Below are 21,943 nucleotides of genomic sequence, written 5' to 3'. Positions count from 1 at the left end.
AGACAAATTTTCAACTGAAAACAAAGCTAAGGCCTAGAGAGCCCAATAAAAATAATAAATGAAAACTCATCCTTTCCTCATTCCTAGCCTAGTGCTAGGAATTGTCTGAAGCCTTCTTTTTCATTCTTCTAACAATATCTTTTCCTGGTTAAAACCCCAAACAGTTCATTGGATTGTAGCCAAAGGTTCACCCTAGAGAAGCTTTAATATTTAAATAAAGTCACATTTGAATGTTTCCAACCTGGAGTATATTGTTCAGACAAAAAAATATTTTTGTCAGTCTTTCTTAGTGCCTGTGTGAATTTTTGTGAAAATGTAAAAGAGAAAAATTATATAATATTTCCCTCAAAATTTTAAACTATATTTTCTTTACAGGTATTTATAATGTACCAATGCTTTTATCAAACAATTTTAAAAGGCATAATAAATTAATTATATTCAAGAACCAAAATTTTCATGAGAATAAGAAAGTTTCATCCAATAAAATATTTTTTGAAAGGCATGTTCTTCTGTCAGTAAAAAAAAAGTATAATATGTATGTATTGTATTAAAGTGAAATTTATCTAATAGCCCAATATAATGTATAGCTGAGTTTAACACATGTGGTTTTAGCATTCTTAAGGGAACTCTAACATTATACATTTGATGTATTAATCAGTATATGTAAAATATGCTTATAAATCAGAAGAATAAATGATTTATCACTAAATCAAAAAGGAAAAAGCTCATGTTTCCAACAAAAATAGGCTCTCTTCTTACTTATTGTGTTTTCCAAATGAACTGTCAAAAAGAAAATTTGAAGGTTTACATTAAGAAGTTAAATCCTTTTTAGAAAAATGTGAAACACAAATTCAAAAGAATATAAGCACCCCTATGTTCATTGCAACATAATTTACAATTGCCACATTTGGAAGCAGCCCAAGTTCCATCAGCAGATAAGTGGATAAAACAACTATGGCACATTTACACAATGGAATACTACTCAGTCGTAAAAAAATAAAATTTTACCTTTTGCAACCCTATGGATGGACCTGGAGGACATTATGCTGAGTGAAATAAACAAGTCAGAGAAAGACAAATACCATGTGATTTCACTCATATATGGAATCTAATGAGGAAACTGAACTAACAAGCAAAATAGAGACGGACTCAGAGAGCAGGATGATAGCTCTGATGCGGGGGGAGGGGCTAGCCATTGGAGGGATTGAGCAAAAATGAGAAAGGACTCGTGGGCATGGACTACAATGTGGTGATTGTTGGGGGAGGGAGTATAAGGGGACTAATGGTAATGGAAAAGATGCAATAAAAATAAATTTAAAAAGAAAAATGGCTGCAAACCAGTGTTGCAGGTTTGATTCCCAGTCAGGATACATGCCTGGGTTGCAGGCCATGACCCCCAGCAACTGCACATTGATGTTTCTCTCTCTCTTTCTCTATCTCCCTCTCTTCCCTCTCTAAAAATAAATAATTAAATCTTTAAAAAAAAAGATTAGCTTTAAAAAAAAGAAAAATGGGCTTTTTAAAAGGCAATTTAAGAATTACTTGAATAGGTATATTTTATTCTTCCTAATAGCTCAGTCTTTTACTTATTGACAGCATAAAAAGTATGACAGAGCCTTCAATGAAGTGTTGAGAAAAAAACCCTAAAGGAACTGACTACAAGTGAGAGAAACGATTTGCAACAATTCACTAAACCTGACTGTTTACAGGCCAGGTCACAGCAGCTCAGCACTAAATCCTCCTGGGAAGGCCCTCATCAGAAGCCCCAGTTCCCGATGTTGACACCTGCCCTCAGGCCCACTCTTCTCTCTTGCTTCAAACCTCCATCCCCGGACTTCCCACCTACCTTTTCAGAATTTTACCTTCCTACCCATGGTGGGTGGAAAGAACAGAGTCCCTTCAAACTCTGTTCTTTCTCCTAAGTCATTATTCATTCAGACTAAAATATTTTCTCAAGAATTCCAGAAAGACTGTTCTAAGCAGCCTTTATCCTCCACATCTAGCCATTTTCGAAGCCATCCCACCAGAATGGTTCAAGATATGTCTGTTTTTCTTGAATGCCTGTTTGGTAATGGTTGGATAAATCATGTGCAAACTTCGAGTACAAACACAAACACGCACATGTTCCAAGGATGCATATTAATTCTTTTTTAATTTTTAAATACAAATTTAAACACATAGGGGGAAGAGTAGTTTTGTAACTGCCTTGTAATTTTGTAAGGTTATAGCAGTAATACACATGATAACAATTATTCACTCCACTCCCCCTGCCCCTGTGGAAAAGTGTACTTTCCCGGCCCACTGATGTTGAGCTTGACCCTGTGATTTGCTTTGGTCAGTGGAATATTAGTGGATGTGATGCAAGCAAGGGCTTTAAATGGGCTTGCACATTTTAGCTTGGCTCTGGTTTTTAGTGATCCTGGGCTATGTGAGGAGTATGCCCAGGTAACCACTGCCCCTTCAGCCTGTTTCTAGAACAAATGTATATGCAGCTGATCCACATTCTGAACCTAGCCAGCTTACAGCGTGAAATAGGGCTGTCCAGGTAAGTGCAGCCTAAATAAGCTGAACTTGTTATCTTGCCAATTTATAAGAATGAGAACAAATGCATTGTTAGCACCTGAGTGTTGAGGTGTTTTGTTATATAGCCTCACTATGTCAACAAAACTATCTAAAAAATAAAAGTTCCATTTTTTTCATTCCACTACCAATACCACCCCTTTCAAATTATATCTTGTTGAGAGCCTAGAATACAAAAAAAAAAAAAAAAAGGAGCCAGTGTTAAATCATACACCTCTTATTGCTGATCTCATAGCTAAACAAAGACCCTGCCCAGGCTTTGAAATTTCTAATTTTTTTTTTCCAGAGAAGAGGCATTATGGATTCATGCCATTAAGTTTATTTACAAACATATCTAGTATGTCGAGTTCAACAATTTGATCCATTTTTTCAAAGAGACTGCACCTCTTAAAATGCTCTTCTTCATATCTGTTTTATGGATTAACTAAAACATCCTTATTTTTTAAGCAGTTGGTGTCTTACAATAAGGAAAGGTGCAGCAAATCCAGATCCAAAATACAAAGTCATTATAGCTAGTAACCGCCACTTGTTTTCCACCGAAAACGGCAAATTCTTCCCTGGACCTTCCTCACAGTGGCTTCTACGGACCACAGAGGTTGTGAATCTCCGAATGCTCTGTCCCAACATTTTGCTGTTGGAAGCCCTGCGAAACGGACATAAACTGAAAGCGGAAAAAATGGCGCTACCACACTAAGACCTTTTTTCGTGACCTTGTCCCCTTTCTCGAAATTTCTATTTTTAAAGGTATATCTTAGCTTAGTTCCTTCTGTAAGCAGAGTCTCAGGTAATGAATGACTTGACTTGCATACAGGCAATCTATTTAGAAATAGCGGAGAGCAAAAGTGGTTCACATATGCACATGAGTAGCATGGAGTAACATTGATCAGCACAAGACTTAAGAAAAACTAGAATGGGCATTTCACCTAATGATGGCATTCATAGATGATAACTCAGAAAAGTCATGCTTTCCTCATTCTCCCCTCTCTACCCCATCCAAAGCCCTGATACTTCCATTAGCTTCTCTCAGAAGTTAGATGCAACCCTAGGGCAAGGGAAGAAACTTGGCTGATAGCAAGTTCACAACATTTATTAGAAAGGCAACTTTTAACAGAAACAAAACAATTGTTATTGTTATTTAACAATAACAAAAGGGCTGTTATTAAAAAAAAAAAAGCCCTTGCTGGTGCGGCTCAGTGGATTGAGTACCAGCCTACAAACCAAAGTGTTGCAGGTTCGATGCCCAGTGAGGGCACAAGCCTGGGTTGAGGAACAGTTCTCCAGTAGGGGGTGTGTGAGAGGCAACCACACATTGATGTTTCTCTCCCTCTCTTTTTCCCTCCCTTCCCCTCTTTCTAAAAATAAATAAATAAAATCTTTAAAAGTAAATAAATAAAAAATTTTTTAAATTAAAAAATGAAGTAATTTTGCCTACCTGAGTTTTGGCTTCCAATTTGTACATCTATACAATGTGTAGTGCCTGTGTGTTGTTACACATAGATATTATATAAGCATGGCTCTGTCATCAATGGATAGACAAGGAGGTGACTACAGTCATCACAAAATGCTTCTGGGATAGTGTAAATTTTGAACCAAAATTTTTAAGATAAGGGGGACTTGTAATGAAAGAGAAATGTATGGGTTGTTTCAAGTTCTCTTGTCAGAGGGAACCGGAATGAAGAAAGCCCACCTGGGAGAGCGTGTGCACTCCACAGAGCTCCAACAGGCGGAATGAGCCCAGCTTGTTTGTCTGAACATCCACTCCCTGGCTCTGGCTGTAATTTACCAGCATTCATTCACTAAGCCTTCATGACATGAATGAATGGCCCTAAAGCCCGCTGCAGTCTTGGCATAGTGCTATTTTTACTTACAGAGGTGAAAAACACACAAGATTTAGGCTTATCGGTTGATATAAATTATATTGTTCCAATCGTTAAGGAGGAAAAACATTCTGAAAATGTAACAGCAACAAAAAGTGGAGAGTTGTGGGTTCTTGAATCAGCCCCAAGTGAATGTGAGTCCTGGTTCTACCATCTCTTACCTGTGTGCCCTTGAGCAGCTCACTTCACCTCTGGGGCCTTATTTCCTCATCTAGAACAGTGATGTCTACCATTAATAGGTTTGCTGTGATGATTACATAAGATAATGCAAGTAAATAACTTATGATTATGGTAATTTAGGGTACGGTTTCTGCACCTAGTAAATAATCAATAAATGTTAGTTTTTATTATTAGTGAGATTGTTGCTGTTGTTATGTTGTAAAAAGAAAATGGAATTTAGAGCCAAGCAGATTTGCATTGGTAGCTCTTATCTGCAAATTCAATAAAGGAGAAAATATTATAATCAATGAAGAAGATGGAAATACCATAAGCTGTCACTAGTAAAGATGGTGCTGCCTTGGGAATTGTCGTTCCAACGTGAACCTTCTTCTCCTAAGGCCGCACAGGAAAGCATTTACTACATAGTGTAGCTCATGTAGACTAGACTCAGCGAGGCAGGAATGCTCAAAGTGACAGCTGAGACTCAAAGAGCAGTCACCTGGGGCCAAGGAATGCCAGAGGTGGCGAGTAAAGAGAAAGATGATAAAAAAGAAAATAATTTGTTTGGTTTTGTCTTACTTCCAATCACTTTTTTTGTTAGAGTATGATTTTTCAAACGCAAACATTTTATAAGGCATTAAGAAATGTTGATATTAACAACAATGAAAAATGAGTGCTTAAGTATATCCACAGCACCATGTACAATTTAATTAAATTCTCACGAGAACTATAAAAAATAAGAAATAAATAATATTATTGTCTCAATTTATATATTAGAAAGTTGAGGCAGTGAGAGGTAATATGTTTTGTTCAAGGTCTGACAGCACATCACAGAGTTGAGATCTTTAAACTGGCAGTTATTCTAGAACCCAGGCTATGCTTTATATTAACAAGATGAAAAAATGACATAATGTTAGAAGATATTTACAGTGTGGGAATCAAATGAGCACTGTTTATCTTATACTACCAACTCTTTTCTGCTCATGGCAATAACAGAAATAGTTTTTATTAACTGAATACTTACTACATATTAAGCATACATATTTTTCACAATGATGAGATAATAATTCATGAGAATATGTTATTTCTAATGCTTGCATTATTCTGCAAGTGAAGTGTTTCTTTACAGATATGGTAACTGAGGTTCAGAGAAGTTAAGCCAGTTGCCCAAGGTCACACAGCTAAGCCAGGATTGTAAAACTAATCTACCTGACCCCATCTTTTCACTATGTCACTCCCTCACTTTTTAGCTTCAATTTCAATTTTTTTAAACTTATATCTTATTAGGTAATCTCATACTTCCAGGAACAACAAAATGAATTTTATACTGCTTCTGTACTTCAAATTTTGGAGTTTAAAAGTAAGAGAGGCAGTTGTCTTCATCAGTCATCACTGCTTGATTATCTTGAAATGCACAAAAGCTCTTCTCTTAAGGGAACAACAGGCCAACCCAAGAGCTCAGACAGCCTTTGGATTGGTAATCAGCCCCATATGAATTTGTGTGTTCTGCAGACTCAGGGCTGCCAAAACATATTGAGAGTCAGGGCACTGCAGTGTGGGCACCCACCGCAGGAGTTTTCTACAATTCTGGGCCATTTTATTTCTCCCCCCACTGCTTGGCTTTCCTGACTGATGCCAATGTGTCTTCTTCTTCTTTTTAAATTTCCCAAAGTGTGTTCTTTAGCATATCAAGTAGTGGTGTGTGTATGTGTGTGGACAAAGATTCCCTGTTCATGTACATTTGTCAAACACGTAATGAAGAATTGAGTTTTTCATATTGTTTCACTATGGTTCTTAGAAGTTCCTTTAATATTCCAGCGTACATTGTGACTCTTCGAGATAGGGATGCCTGTCACCAGACAGAAGTTTTTTCCTGGACTGTCTTCTAGAACTGGTGTTCTCCCAGCTCATCTGAGAAGACATTTTCTTCCACGTAACTATCTTTAGTTAATAATTTCCCAGCTTGATTCTGGGCTCTGTCAGAAGTAAGGCTTATAATCGCCACATGCCTGATTATTTCTGAGAGGTTACAGCTCGTGCCTTTCCCTTGCCTCAGTACAAAATGCTGCAGCACCACACAGCTGACAGAAAACAGTTATCAAAGAGATGAGCCCTGATCAGGTGGCTCAGTCAGTTGGAGCATCATCCTGTACACCAAAGTGTTGTGTTTCAATACCCGCTTGTGGGCGTGTATAAGAGGTGACTGATGGATGTTTTTCTCTCTCTCTGTCTCTCTTTCTCTCTGTCTCTCCCCCCACCCTTAGTGTAGTACACTGGCCTTTTCCCACTTACTGCAATGGCCCAAGTTACTCTTGAAAACACATTATTCTGCAAGAAATTCTCTTTCTTCATTTCTTTTCTAGTTAATTTTTTCTACTTACTCTTCAGAGGTCAATGTTAACTTCCCTTCTTGGTGGATGCCCTCTGATCACTGTGCCAGACTTGGTCAGAACCTGTGCCATATGCTCCCATACAGCATTCACCACAAGGGCGGTCACATATACAATTAATTGCTAAGTATCTATTTCTCTGAATGGAATGTAAATTTCACTAACATCTCTCATGTTAACTGCTACATCCTCAAAGATTAGAAGAGTACAATGCACAAGAAGGTGATTATTTAGTGTATACTTAAGGAATAGTTAGTTGAGCATTTGGTTTATCTGCAGGGCAATGGTATACGTTAGAAATTAGAAGTTGGGAGGCCGGATTCCCACTCCTCAAGCAGCATAGACAGCTGGTGTGAGCATATCCTGCTTTCAGATGCAGCATAGGCACTGTCTCCAACCCAAGTCAAGCCAAGGTGCTTTCACACCTGATCCTGTCATGTACTACTCTGATGGCCCTGGATGAATTACTCTTCCTTCCTAAGTCTCAGCTTCTTCATATGTGAAATGGTGAGAGTAACTATACTTATCTCCTAAGCTTCATTGTTGTCTTATCGACACGTGTTTGTTAAACATCTACTGTATGCCAGGTGGTCTGCCAGGGGCCAGGAATGGAGTAATGTGCTATGTGGACGTGGCCTCCACTCGCTTTTGTTCATCTTTGTATCCCCAGTCCTGGCACAGTACCTGCTATATAATAGTTTAATATATATTCATTGAATTACCCAATATGGTTTTTTATTTTCCCACTCATTGGCATACAATTAAGATAAAAGTGACAATGAGTGCCAGTAGAGAAGAAGAATCGTAGCTGATGTTCATGGAGGACACACTAGGTGGCAGGCAGAAGGCTGAGCATGGTACACGGATAGTTTCACTTAGTCTTCATCCACTAATGTAGACCCATTCATTATTATCGCATTTTATGGAAAGGGAAATAGAGTACAAAGAGCTGAAGCGGCTCGATCAAGATCACATAGCTAGTAGGTGGTGACAATGCATTGGAACACGGGTAACTTCACTATGCTGACAGCACCTTATATTATGGCAAACTCTGAGAATCCAAAGTCCCACGGGGAGGGGAAATGAGAAAACATTCAAAGCTCAGCAAGGGAAACACTGACATCAGGAAAGCAGCAGGAAAATATCTCTTCTTTCTCTTGCTGTGTTCATCCAGCTGCTTAGTTATCTATGAAGATCTTGTCCACTTTTTTCTCTCTTCTGTTTTTATATTCTATATCAGGTAATAATAGGTTTAACTATGTCAGGCTGTACAGTTTTATTCAGCATTATATTATATGTCATCAGCTGAAGAACTGAATCTTAAGACTGCTACATAATTCTATGTCTTTTGATAAAGAAAGGCACTTAAAACTGAGTTGTAATCTGGTGATTATTCCTCATACAAATTTCAAAGTACCCTGATGAAATAAAATAATAAAAGGCAGACAAAGAAACAAGCCATATGTCAGATGTATTAAACACAAGGAAGCCAGACAAAAGACTAATATCTGAGATATAAAAAAAACAAAAGCATGTGTGTGTCATGGCAAAGCAAACAGCTCACCTAGGAGACCAGCGTGGCATTTACTATCACGTGTCAGAAACCAAATTCAGAGTGTTTGTGCACATGAACTGAGTATCACAGAGGCTTGTCAAAGCTTTGTTTTCCCTTTTGACTTCTCTTAATCAATCACTTATGGTACCAATATTGGTCATTACACCCAATTTTACATTCGAATGAGGAGGTCATTTCAGTCTATTGCTGAACACATTAACTTGCTTGGTATTCACATGCAAAATTTTCCAAGAATAATTTATTAGATTAGCAGTTCTTAAGTTTTGGGAATCAATGTTATATTTAAAGATATTGACTACCTTAAAGGACTTTTGTTAATGTGGGTTACATTTATTAAAATTTTCTAAAGTTAAAAATATCTATTATTTGAAAAATCACAATAATAACACAATTTCATACTAATATAAATAACAAAGTTAGTGAGAATAATGGTATTGTTTTTATATTTTTGCAAATCTCTTTCATGTCTGGCTTCACAGACAAAAGTTAGATTCCATTATCTATTTCAGCATTTGACCTGCTACAGAATGTTTTGGTAAAAACACATAAAAAAAAATGTAGCCTTACATAGATATAGTTAGAAAAGGAAGGAGTATACTTACACAAAGACTCAACTAATGGTTTCTTAAAGAGTAGATACAGCACAGACTCTAAAACCATATCAATAAACTTCATGCACTCTCTTACACTATCATCCACTGATCTCCTCTGAGTACAGTGCACTGTCAGAAAATGAAGAAGGCCAAGGAGCAATAGCATCCGCACGATGAAAACATTTCAAAGTAAAGCAGCAGGAAGAAGAAACTGAATGACAGAACAACCTCAGGAAGAAGCTCTTCTGAATTCAGGGTCAAAAAGAAAAAGGAAATCAGAAGTCCTGCCTGATAGGGCCCGAGGAGCAACTGAAGTCAGTTCTAGGCAGACAGACTGCCATTTGGATCTGCAGAGATGGGGAGTCTCAAATATTATAATACCATAAATGATATAATACCGTTTCTTGTTGGATGTATCACCCAGACTAGGCCTTTGGGAAAGCAATGAAAACCTGCGAATAGGAGACCTGATCATTCTCAGCATTTAGGTTATGTTCAGATTTAAAGCAATATAATTTATGGTTTTGTAGATTCCCTCACATCTCTCTTACCTGTCTCAGTTTAATATTTTTTGTGCTACAAAAATACCACTAAGATATTTTCCTATTAAAAAATACATTGACTTTTTTCATTTTTTTTTTTATCCTCAACCTAAGCCATTTATTTTCTTGCTTTTAGAGAAAGAGGAAGGGGGAGAGAGAGAGAGAGAAACATTGATGTGAGAAAGAAATAGCCACTGGTTACCATCAGTGGCCCTCTTGTATGCACCCCAACCAGGATCAAATCCACACCCTGGGTATATGCCCTGACTGTGAACTGAATCTGTGACCTTTCAATCTATGAGACAACACTACAACCAACTGAGCAACACCAGCCAGGACAAAATATCTTGAATTTTTAAACAGAACTTTTACACATGCATAAATTTATAACATTATGCATTGTTATTTGGAAAATATTGGTTCAATGAGTTATGCAGATAAACCAAATGTTGACACATTTCATCATACAATATTACTTTAAAAAGCAAACTAGTTAATATCATCACCAATCTCATAAGTCTTCAAGTGTTAAGAAGTTATGAAGCTCATGATGATTGATAAGTTTTCCAAAACTTTAATTTCCCTGCAAGCTCATATTTTATTATTTTATCATTGGCAACAAATACTCAGTTGTTTTCCTTTAAATGATAGGCTCAATTTATTCATTTACAAGAAAATTTCTGCCAAATATCTAGATCAGAATAACCATAGTTTAGTAGTCATTTTTTCAAGTAAAAATGGTATGCCATGAAAAAGAAAACAAAAAAAAAACCCCAAAAGCCAGCTAGTTCAACTTGCAAATCAAAGAATTGCACAAATGCTTTTCCTCAAAACAAACATGATAACTTGGTATACAGAAAAGTACTATATATATTTTTTCCCAGTTTGCCACCTAAGTTATTTAAAAGGTACATATTCTAGTGTTCATATTTAATTGTTAATGCATCACCAAAGATATTCTTGAGTGCCTTTGGGTTTTTGCTTGTCTGTTTGTTTCAGCTACGAGTGCATGATGGGGAGGCATACAATGACTACTTTTGCAGTTTGGTGCCTCTTCCTTGATTCTTGACAAAGTGCCACCATTGCTTTGTATCATCACTGCAAATGTCAACAAGCTGAAAAGGCAAATGATGTAAGGATTTTTATTAAAACCGCTTTGGTTTTGCAGACATCCTTAAAGGTCGTCAAGAGTTTGGGGACTTCCAGATGTCTGTGGACTATACTTTGAGAGAACTCCTAGGACTTCTAGTACTGTGTTGAAAAGGAGTGATGAGAGTGGGTGCCCTGGTTTTGTGTTTAGCTGGGGGCTTGTTGTATATGGTCTATGTTATGTTGAGGTATGTTCCTTGTACACCCAGTCTGTTCAGAGTTTTTATTATGTAAGGATGTTGAATTTTGCCAAATGCTTTTCCTGCATCTATTGAGATAATTATAGTTTTGAATATTTTATATTTAAGTCTATTAATGTTATGTAACATAGTTATTGATAAGTAGACTCCTATTTATACCACTCACAAAAACTAACTTAAAATAAAGACCTAAATGTAAGACCTGAAACTATAAAATCCTAGGAAAAAAAAACAGGGAAAAAGCCTCTTGACATTGGCCTTGGTAATGGTTTTTTTGGACATAACATCAAAAGCACAGCAAGAAAACTAAAAATCAGTAAGTGACACTACATCTAACTAAAAAGCTTCTGTACAGCAAAAGAAACAATCAACAAAATGAAAAGGCAAAGCACAGAATGAGAAAAAATACTTGCAAATCATATATGTGATTAAGGTGTTTATATCCAAAATATTTAAGAAATTTATACAACTCAATGGCAAAAGAAAAACAAACAATTTGATTTTAAAATAGGCAAAATAATCAAACAGACATTTTTCCAAAGGAGATATACAGATGGCTAACAGGCACATGATAAGATACTCAGCATCACTAACCATCGGGGAAATATAAATCAAAATCACTACCAGATATCACCTCACACCTGTTAGAATACTTGTTATCAGAAAGACAAGCAATAAGAAGTGTTGGTGAGGATACATAGAAAAGGGAACCCACATTCACTGCTGGTGGGAATGTAAATCGGTACAGCCACAATGGAAAACAGCATAGAGGCTTCTCAGAAAATTAAAAACAGAATTATCATATGATCCAGCAATTCTAATTCTGGGTATATCTGAAGGAAATAAAATCATCATCTTGAAGACATATCTATATTACCATGTTCATTGCAGCATTATTCACAATAGTCAAAACATGGAAACAACCTAAGTATCCACTGACATATGAATGGATGAAGAAAAGTGTGTTTGCGTGTGTATGTGAGTGTATAATCATTCAGCCTCGTGACAGTTTGGATGAACACTGAGGCCATTATGCTAAGTGAAATCAGTCAGAGAGAGGCAGGGTGCTGGAAGGAGGAAATGGGTGAAGGTGGTCCATGGGTACAAATTTCCAGTTGTAAGATAAGTAAATTCTGGGGATTGAATGCACAAATGGTGACTATAGTTAACATTACTTTATTGTGAATGATTGCTATGAGAGTAGACTTTAAAAATTCTCACCATGCACACACACAAAGATAATTAACTATGTAAGGTGATAAATGTGTTAAATAACCTTATTGTGGTAATCATTTCACAATACATACATATATTAAGTCATCATGTTGTATACTTTAAACTTAACCAATGTAATATATCAATGCAATATATCTCAATAAACCTGAGGGTAGGGGAGCTAATAATAAGTTTTCCCAGATTATGATTTGGGACAATTTTTTACACTATTTTAAAAACTCTTGAGAATACTCAAATTTTCTCCCCTTAGTGCCTTTCCTTGTACAGCTATGGGGACAGTTAAAGGAAGAGATCCCATATTTAATCAAAAGAGGAACCTCCAAATTTAAAGATCTCTGAAATCTACCAGATTCTTTTATTCTATGGAGATTTTGAATCTTCCATTTGCAATGCCCTTCTTATCCATCATAGCTGAAATTAAACAATTTCTCTCTTACCATGTTTTGTTTCCATTGTCCTGGTCAGGAGTTTAACTGTAAATCACAGGGTGATTTCTAACTAATTTAAACAAAATATTTATGAAAGTATATTAAGAACTTCATCTGAATCTCAAGGAGAGTGAGAAAACTAGATTTAAAATGCTAAGTAGCTAAAATAAAACACAATGCCCATATACCTGTAGGGAAATGTCCTATTGAAAACACTAGTTCTGCCATCCCCATTGTTTATCTTCAAGCACACCTGTGGCCAGACAGGCCACCACCACAAACTCTGGAGAACCAGAATCCCTCTGCCACCATACTTGCCAGGATCTGTGCAGGACCACATCCTAACATTGCCCCCTTCCTCATCCATATCTTGTCCAGGGACCTCCAAATGGGGAAATCTAAGTTGTGAGCTTTTGTGCCTTAAGTAACAAGGGATTCTGATGCAGTCTTTTGCAGGGTGTCTTGATGCAGGACTCAAAATGTGGAAACTATGAAGACCTAAGAGAGCGTTTTCAAAAGAAGTTGAGAATCAACAGGTGCCAACTGTACCCATTGGCACATCAGTTATTTAGATTAAAGTGGGTGATAATATGATGAACCAAAAAGAAGGATTGGCACAGTGCTCTCATTGGATAGCACTCTTACCTCTCCTCACTTGGTGGGTGGAAATCAGAAATCATTTTTGGCAATGTTTTTCTCTTTTTAAAATATTATGATTGTGTTATTACAGTTATCCCAATTTTCCCCTTGTTATACCCCACACAGCACCCCCAACTCCCCTCAGGCAATTCCCCACCTTTGTTTATGTCCCTGGGTCATGTATATAAATTCTTTGGCTACTCCATTTCCTACGCTTTTTATGACTGAACATTTCTTGCCAATCCCTTCTAGCCTGCAGAGTTTCTTTTGAGAAATCAGCTGACAGTCTTATGGGAACTCCCCTGTAGATAACGAACTGCTTTTCTCTTGCTGTTTTTAAGATTCTCTCTTTATTTTTAACCTTTGGCATTTTAATTATGATGTGTCTTAGTGTGGACCTGTTCATGTCTATCTTGTTTGGGACTCTATGTGCTTCCTGGACTTGCATGTCTATTTCCTTCACCAAATCAGGGACATTTTCTCTCATTATTTTTTCAAATAGGTTTCCAATTTCTTGCTCTTTCTCTTCTCCTTCTGGCACCCCTATGATGTGAGTGTTGGTTTGCTTGAAATTGATCCAGAGGCTCATACACTATCCTCCTTTTGGGGAATTCTTTTTTCTTCTTGTGGTTCTGATGGTTGTTTTTGTTTCCTTATGTTACATATCATTGACTGGATTTTTTATATCACTCACTCTACTATTGATTCCCTGAAATTGTTCATTTCCATTAGTATATCCTTCATTTCTGCCTGGCTGTTTTTCATGCTATTGAAGTACTCACTGAGTTCCTTGAGCATCCTTATAACAAGTGTTTTGAATTCTGTATTTGAGAGATTGCTCATCTTCATTTTGTTTAGGGCTTTTTCTGGAGATTTGATCTGGCCTTTCACTTGGGTCATATTTCTTTGCCTCCTCATTTGGGCAGCCTTCCTGCATTTGTTTCTATGTATTAGGTATAACTTGTATGACTCCCTGTCTTGGTAGTGTGGCCTTTTAGGATCCAGTGGCAGAGCCTTCCCTATCACCCAAACTGGCTATTCAAGGTGCCCCCTCCATGTGATCTAAGTATACCCTCTTTTTGTAGTTGAGCCTTACTTGCTGTTGGCAGGTCAGTAGGAGAGATATACCCAGACCAGTCAGCTGCTAGGACTGGCTGTGACCACTGACCACCAACCTCCATCAGCTTTAGGGCATCAGCTATGCAGGGACAGGGTAGTGTTGCTCTGACATGATCTTTAGCTGTCCACTGGATACACAGGATCTGGGGTTTCCCGGGTGGTGTAGGTCAGGGTCAGCTACCACCTGTGTTCCACCCAGGGCCACCCAGCATGAGCTACAAAGCAATCTGCAGGTGACTACTACTTGTGCTGGGCTTGGAGGTTCCCAGGTAGAGTCAAACTGTGATCCAAATCTGGTTGCTGCTAGTGCTGGACTTGGGGCCACTTAGCCAAGAGGTACAGGCTGTGGAAGGGCCCATAAGCTGGGTGTGGTGGAGCCTCAGATCAACATCAGGGTGGGGAAAACAGTATTAGCCTGGTTAATGGAGTCTCAGATACAGCACCAGCCTACCAGTTCTGTGGTTCTGTGGCTCTGTGGGGGAAGGGCTCAAAGCAGGCACAATGGCTTCCACCCACCTTTCTGTCTGGGAGAAAGCTGTCCCCCAGCTCTTGCTCTGATGCCAGACACTTCAGTTCCTTCCTGATGCCACTAATGCCTTTCAAGTTGCTACTCCAGTGCTAAAGGTCAGAGGGCACCTGAGTAAGTTCGGCATGGGCTTTTTAAGAGGAACTGCTAGAGAATCCAGTAGGTTTTTTTTTTTCACCAACTTCAAACCCATTGGTTTTTTCAGCCACAAGTTTTAGGAGTTTCTCTTCCTGGCACTGGTACCCTGGGCTGGGAGGCCTGGTGTGGGGCTGGGATCCCTCACTCCTAAAATAACCCTCCTGAGTTTTTGTTCACCACAAATGGGTGTGGGACCCACCCATTCTGTGTCTGCACACTTCTGTGTCTCCTAACCTACTCAAATGATGTCGTTTCTTTAGTTCTGTAGTTGTTGGATTTCGATTCAACTCAATTTCTGATGGTTCTAAGTGATCTTTGGTCTGTAGTTTGTTGTAATTTTGATATGGATATGCAAGGAGGTGAGTCATGTCTACCTCTGCCTCCATCTTGACCAGAAGTCCCCACATGCTTTTCATTATGCCTTCTCTATGTCAAAAGTTCCAGAATAGATTAAATATTCATGGGCATATAAAAGGGTGTTTTTCCCCCTCTGGGGTGTCCCTTTTTTAAAGAACTGGATTTGTTTTTGGAAATGAATCTGTGCTATAAGATCTTAAATATTTCCTGCTGTTTTCTCACTTATCACATCAGCAAAAATCAGATATATAAAGGGGGAGAACATCCTAATTTTTTTAAAAAACACCCTGTATTTGGATTGTAAAAGATATGGTTCAAGTAGACATTGTTTTTGTGCCATGGAAACTCATCTTTTCTCCATCAACTACATTTGAATAGCTTGCAATTATTCAATTTTTAGTAAGTGGAACAAGTTCTCTACATAAGGTGCCCAATCTTAATGTTTTTACATAATTTATATCAATTTCATATGCCGATGGAGCAGCAAATCCTCCTGATCATACTGAGAATGGACAAAATATCAACTCTTTTCAGCAAAAACAACCAGTTCAAGAAGGTAGCATGCAAGGCCAAAGTTTTCTGGAATCCTGGTAGATTGAGATTTCTTTTTTAAAATTTTTATTATATTTTTATTTTTCTGATTCATGATTTTATTTTTAAAGTATATTTTATTGATTATGCTATTACAGTTGTCCTAGTTTTCTCCCCTTTGCCCTCTTCCACCCATTATCCCCCTTCTCTCCAGCAATCCCTCCCCGCTTAGTTCATGTCCATGGGTTGCGTATATAAGTTCTTTGTCTTCTCCATTTCCTATACTGTTCTTAAAATCACCCTGTCTATTTTGTATCTAATTATGCTTCTTAATCCCTGTATGTTTTGCCCAATTCTCCCCTTTTTCCCTCCCTACTGCTAACCCTCCAAAGGATTTTGATATCTATGATTCTGTTTCTGTTCTAGTTGTTTGCTTAGTTTGTTTTTTCTTTTTTAAATTCAGTTGTTGATAGTTCTAAGTCTGATGTCATTTTAATGAGCATAGTTTTGATCTTCTTCCTAAATAAGTTCCTTTAACATTTCATATAATAAGGCTTGGAGATGATGAACTCCTTTAGCTTTACCTTGTCTGTGAAGCACTTTATACTTCCATTCTAATTGATAGTTTTGCTAGATAGAGTAATCTTGGTTGTAGGTCCTTGTTTTTCATCACTTTGAATACTTCTTGCCAGTCTCTTTTAGCCTGCAGAGTTCCTTTTGAGAAATCAGCTGATAGTCTTATGGGGACTCCTTTGTAGGTAACTTTCTGCTTTCCCTTGCTGTTTTTAAGATTCTCCTTTTATCTTTAATCTTTGGCATTTTAATTAGGATGTGTCTTGGTGTGGTCCTTTTTGGGTCCAACTTCTATGGGACTCTCTGTGCTTTCTGTATTTGTATGTCTATTTCTTTCACCAAATTAGGGAAGTTTTCTTTTATTATTTTTTGAAATAAGTTTTCAATTTCTAGTTCTTCCTCTTTTCCTTCTGGCATCCCTATGATTTGGATGTTGACACTTTTGAAGATGTCCCAGAGTCTTCTTATTCTCTCATTTTTTTGAATTCTTATTTCTGCATTTTGTGCTGGATGATTATTTCTTCCTTATGTTCTAAATTGTTGGTTTGAACCCTTGCTTCCTTCCTTTCACTGTTGGTTCCCTGTGGATTTTTCTTTATTTCACTTAGTGTAGCTTTCATTTATTCTCTTATGCTGTTGCCATAGTTAACAAATTCCCTGGGCATCCTTATCACCAGTGTTTTGAGCTCTGCATCTGATAGGTTGGCTATCTCCATTTTGCTTATTTGGGTTTTGTTCTGTTCTTTCATTTGGGCCAAATTTCTTTGTCTCCTTGATTTGGCAGCCTCCCTTTTTTGTTTCAGTGTATTAGATAAGGCTGCTTTGACTCTCTGTCTTGATGCACCTGTTAAGTTGCATGGGGCAGAGCCTTAGGTATTCACTAGGGCAGGGCAACCTACTTCATCACTTTGTGGCTCTGTAGTCAGGAAGGGGTCAGATAGAGGACAATGCCACTGAGGCTTGCTTGGCACTTTCCCCATTTCCAGTCACTTCACCCACTTTCCCATATGTGACTGGCACCCCTCTAGCTGCTGCCCTGGTATGGTTCCCAGAGTAGGTGGTTTTGTGTTCATTCTAGGACTGTGTAGGCCCATTAACCAGTCTCTTCCAAGAGATCAGCAGTTTCTTTTGCTGCCACAACCTCACTGGTTTTTACAGCCATAAGTTATGAGGCTTTATTTACTTGGCGCTGGAACCCTAGGCTTTGTGGCCTGGCCTGGAGCAGGGATCTCTCACTTCCACAGTATCCCTTCCAATTTTATTCACCACATGTGAATGTGGGACCACCCATTCTACCAGCCACCTTGCCATGACCATGACACTGCATCCTCTCTACCCTGGTTCCTTGTCTCTGCCCCTTCTACCACTCTGGATGAATATGGTTTCTTTAAAGACTTCGTTGTCAGACTTCAATACAGTTTGATTTTCTGGCAGTTCTGGTTGGTTTTGAAATTAGTTTTGAAACTTCTTATGGTTGTTCAAGGAAGCAAAGTGCATCTACTTATGCCTCCATCTTGACTAGAAGTCCCCTAGATTGAGATTTCTCAGTCAGGTTTTTTGAGTACTATTTGAGTTACAAAAATAATCTGTCAAGGTAACTTCCTCCAGTGATTCAAAGAATAACAAGACTTCCCATTGCTCCAACAACTCAGATTCCACCAACATGAAAGCACATGCTCAATGTCCAGCACAACCAGCCTCACAGAGGACAACACTATTCAAGTAATCCCTTTAAACATTACAGTTTAATTCTTAGGTGTGATGTTACCCACAAGTCTATCTTTAAAAGGAGAAATTGCTTTTATTCCCTATGAAAATGTCCACCAGGCTGCAAATCTTCCAGTATATTGAGCAACTTTCTAGAAGCCATACACCGTAGTAAAAGAGGAAACCTGCTGTTCCTGAAAAAAATAAATGGCTACACTCCCTGTGGAATATTTTTGGCAAAAATAGAGAAGATTAATTTGATCCACCAGCATTAGACAGTTCTATTGCATTTCCTAACTCTTTTGGCAAAGAAAAACAACACAGTGCTACGGACCTGAAATATCTCACGTCCTATCCTGTGCCTTACCCAAAGAGCCTATTTATTGTTATAAATAGTCCCTTGGTGCTCTCTGCCATCTCATCCCCAGCTCACAAGTGGAAATGATCCTGAAGCCTTAATTGCTCTTTGTAGGTCATCATCACTGTCATCCAGTGCTCTTTGAGGAGGAACATTTAAAAAAATTGTGATGTAATCAGATATCAGAGAGCTCAGCTTTTCCTTATAAGACAACCCAGCCTGTCAAATGAAGAGAAGTATTACAGCAAAAAGATATGCATGTCTGAATTCAAGCAGATGCTAAGAATTCTTTAATGATAAAGAAGGAAAGAAAATAGAGGATCAGCTCAAAAAGAGTGAGGGAGGCATGTCCTAATTAGCAAACAATTTCCTTTCTTAGCTATGCCTGGACATTGCACTAAATAAAATCAAAATGCAATTGTCAAAGCCACTGAGGAAAGAACTGCTGCAGTTCAGCTTAAAAGCCTAATCATGAAGAACTATTAGAAGGATGGGCTTTGAAAGTGGGATTTTGGTGATGTGAGGAACTGAGCATAGCAGAGATCACAGGAAGCATCAGGTGGTGGCTCTGCACCTGTTCTCCAAAAGCTGGGCAGAGACACAGATGGTCAGGAAATCAGCAAAGTTCCGTTTCTTTTTTAAAATTATATTTTATTGATTATGCTATTACAGTTGTCCCAATTTTTCTCTCTTTGCCCTCTTCCATCCAGCACCCTCAGGCAATCCCCAAACCATTGTTCATGTTCATGGGACATGTGTATAGTTTCTTTGGCTACTCCATTTTCTATAACTGTACTTTATGTCCCCATGGTTATTTCGTAACTACCTATTTATTCTTCTTAATCCTCTCACTTCTTCACCTATTTCCTCAAACACCCTTCCCATCTGGAAACCACCAAAATACTCTCCATATACATGGTTCTCTCTTTATTCTTCTTGTTTGCTTAGTTTGTTTTTTAGATTCAAGTGTTGATAGATACGTATTTATTGACATTTTTTGGTTCATAGTTTTGATCTTCTATTTCTTAAATAACTCCCTTAACATTTCATATAATAACGGTTTGGTGAACTCCTTTAGTTTTTTCTTGTCTGGGAAGCCCTTTAACTGCTCTGATTCTAAATGATATGTTTGCTGGGTAGAGCAATCTTGGCTGTAGGTCCACTTTTTCATGACTTTGAATATTTCTTGCTAGTCCCTTCTAGCCTGCAGAGTTTCTTTTGAGAAATCAGCTGATGGCCTATGGGAACTCCCCTGTAGGTAACTAACTTATTTTCTCTTGCTGGTTTAAGATTCTTTCTTTATCTTTAACTTTTGGCATTTTAATTATGATGTGTCTTAGTGTGTATAGACCTGTTTACATCCATCTTGTTTGGGACTCTGTACTTCCTGGACTTGTATGTCTATTTTCTTCACCAAATTAGGGGAGTTTTCTTTCATCATTTTTTCAAATAGATTTCCAATTTCTTGCTCTTCCTCTTATTCTTCTGACACCCCTATGATGTGAATGTTGAAATGCCTGAAGATGTCCCAGCAGCTTCTTACACTATTCTTGTTTTTTTTTCAGATTCTTTTTTCTTCTTCTTATTCTGATGATTGTTTTTTGCTTCCGTATGTTCTGGATCATTGACTTGATTCTTGGCTTTATCCACTCTACTGTTGTTTTCCTATAAATTGTTATTTATTTTAATTAATGTATCCTTCATTTCTGACTGGATCTTTTTTATGCTTTGAGTCCCTCACTAAGTTCCTTGAGCATCCTTATAACCAGTTTCGAGCTCTGCATCTAATAGATTGCTTTTCTCTTTTGTTTAATTCTTTTTCTGGAGTTTTGATCTGTTATTTCATTTGGGCCATGTTTCTTTGTCTCCTCATTTGGAAGCCTCCCTATGTTTGTTTCTATATAGTAGGTAGAACTGCTATGACTCCTGTCTTTGTAGCATGGCCTAATGGAGTAGGTGTCCTGTACAGTCCAGTGGCATAGGCCCACCTATTACCCAAGCTGGGTACTCAAGGTATGCCTTTTGTGAGGGCTGAGTACACCTTCCTCTGCAGTTGAGCCTTGATTAGCATTGGCAGGTCAATGGAAGGAATTTACCTAGGACAGTCTGTGACAGGCTAGGAGCCTAGCTGGGAGCAAGGACTGGCTGTGACCACTGACCACCAAGCCTCACCCTTTGTGGAGTATCAGTGGTGTAGGGGAAAGGTGTTGGTGCTCTAATATGGTCTATAGCTGTTCAGTGGGTACACAGACTCTGAGTTTTCCTGGGTGGTGCAGGTCAGGGTCAGCCACAACCTCTGTTCTGCCTGGGGCCACCATGTTTTAGCTATAAAACAATCTGAGAGGGCTGCTACTTGTGGTGAGCATGGAGATTCCCAGGCAAGCCATGCTATGTATCTAGGTTGGCTGCTGCTAATGCTGAGCCTGGGGCACTTAGCAAGACATAGGGAGGGCCAGGGGCTTATTGAGGCTGGCTTGTGCTTGTTTGAGAATATTTAGGAAGTTGTGAAGCATGAACCAAGATCAACCATTCATTTGGGAAAGCAGCTTGGGTGGGATGGAGTCTCTGAGGGTCTCCAGAGTGGGCCAAACAGTTTTACCAGGTTGGTAGTCTCAGATATGGCACCAGCCTGCTGTCTCTGTGGCTCTGTTGGAACAGGGTTCCAAAAAGGGACAATGGCCTCTGTCTGCCTTTCTGTATGGGAGAAAGCTGTCCCCAAGCTCTCGCCTTGATGCCAGACACTTCAGTTTCGCCCTGTATGCCTTTCAAGCTGCTAACCCAGTGCTAGAACTCAGTGGGGGTAAATCTGAGTAAGTCCATGTGTAGGTTCTTTAAGAACTATTTCTTGGGACTCCGAAAGTTTTTTCCACTGACTCAATCCCTGTTTGTTTTTGCAGCTAGAAGTTATGGGGACTTCTTTTCCTGGCACTGGAACCCTGGCCTGGGGCACCTGGTGTGAGGCAGGACTCCTTGTTTCCAAGATATCCCTCTCAAATTTTTATCCACCATACATGGATGCTGGACCAGCCCATTCTGTATCTCTATGCCTCCTACCAGTCTGGACAGTCTGGATGGATGTGGTTTCTTTAATTTAGTAGTTGTCTGACATCCACTTAACTCAATTTTGGATGGTTCTCAGGAATGGTCATTCTACATGTTATTTGTAATTTTGCTGTGGTTGTGCGAGGTGGCAAGCCATGTTTACCTATGCTGCCATTTGACCTGAAGTCCAGCAAAGCTCTGTTTCTTTGGGTTGAGTATAACT

At 38.5% G+C, this 21,943-nt stretch overlaps 1 protein-coding gene across 1 annotated transcript; it reads right to left on the bottom strand.

Annotated features, from left to right (window-relative positions):
• Positions 1-2,989: 2,989 nt before the first annotated feature.
• LOC114507517 (cytochrome c oxidase subunit 7C, mitochondrial-like) lies at positions 2,990-3,308 on the bottom strand. Its single transcript, XM_036020581.1, has one exon. It carries the CDS (start codon positions 3,205-3,207, stop codon positions 3,016-3,018), a length of 192 nt encoding a protein of 63 aa, XP_035876474.1. The 5' UTR covers positions 3,208-3,308; the 3' UTR covers positions 2,990-3,015.
• Between the last annotated feature and the right edge of the window lie 18,635 nt (positions 3,309-21,943).

This window comes from Phyllostomus discolor, chromosome 3, assembly GCF_004126475.2.
Source record: "Phyllostomus discolor isolate MPI-MPIP mPhyDis1 chromosome 3, mPhyDis1.pri.v3, whole genome shotgun sequence".
NCBI classification, from domain to species: Eukaryota; Metazoa; Chordata; class Mammalia; order Chiroptera; family Phyllostomidae; genus Phyllostomus; species Phyllostomus discolor.
This window is presented reverse-complemented; position numbering and strand designations above follow the sequence as displayed.

What these genes read in the sequence shown, in the direction of transcription:
- LOC114507517 (XM_036020581.1), bottom strand. Translation starts at nt 3,207, where the DNA reads ATGTTGGGACAGAGCATTCGGAGATTCACAACCTCTGTGGTCCGTAGA.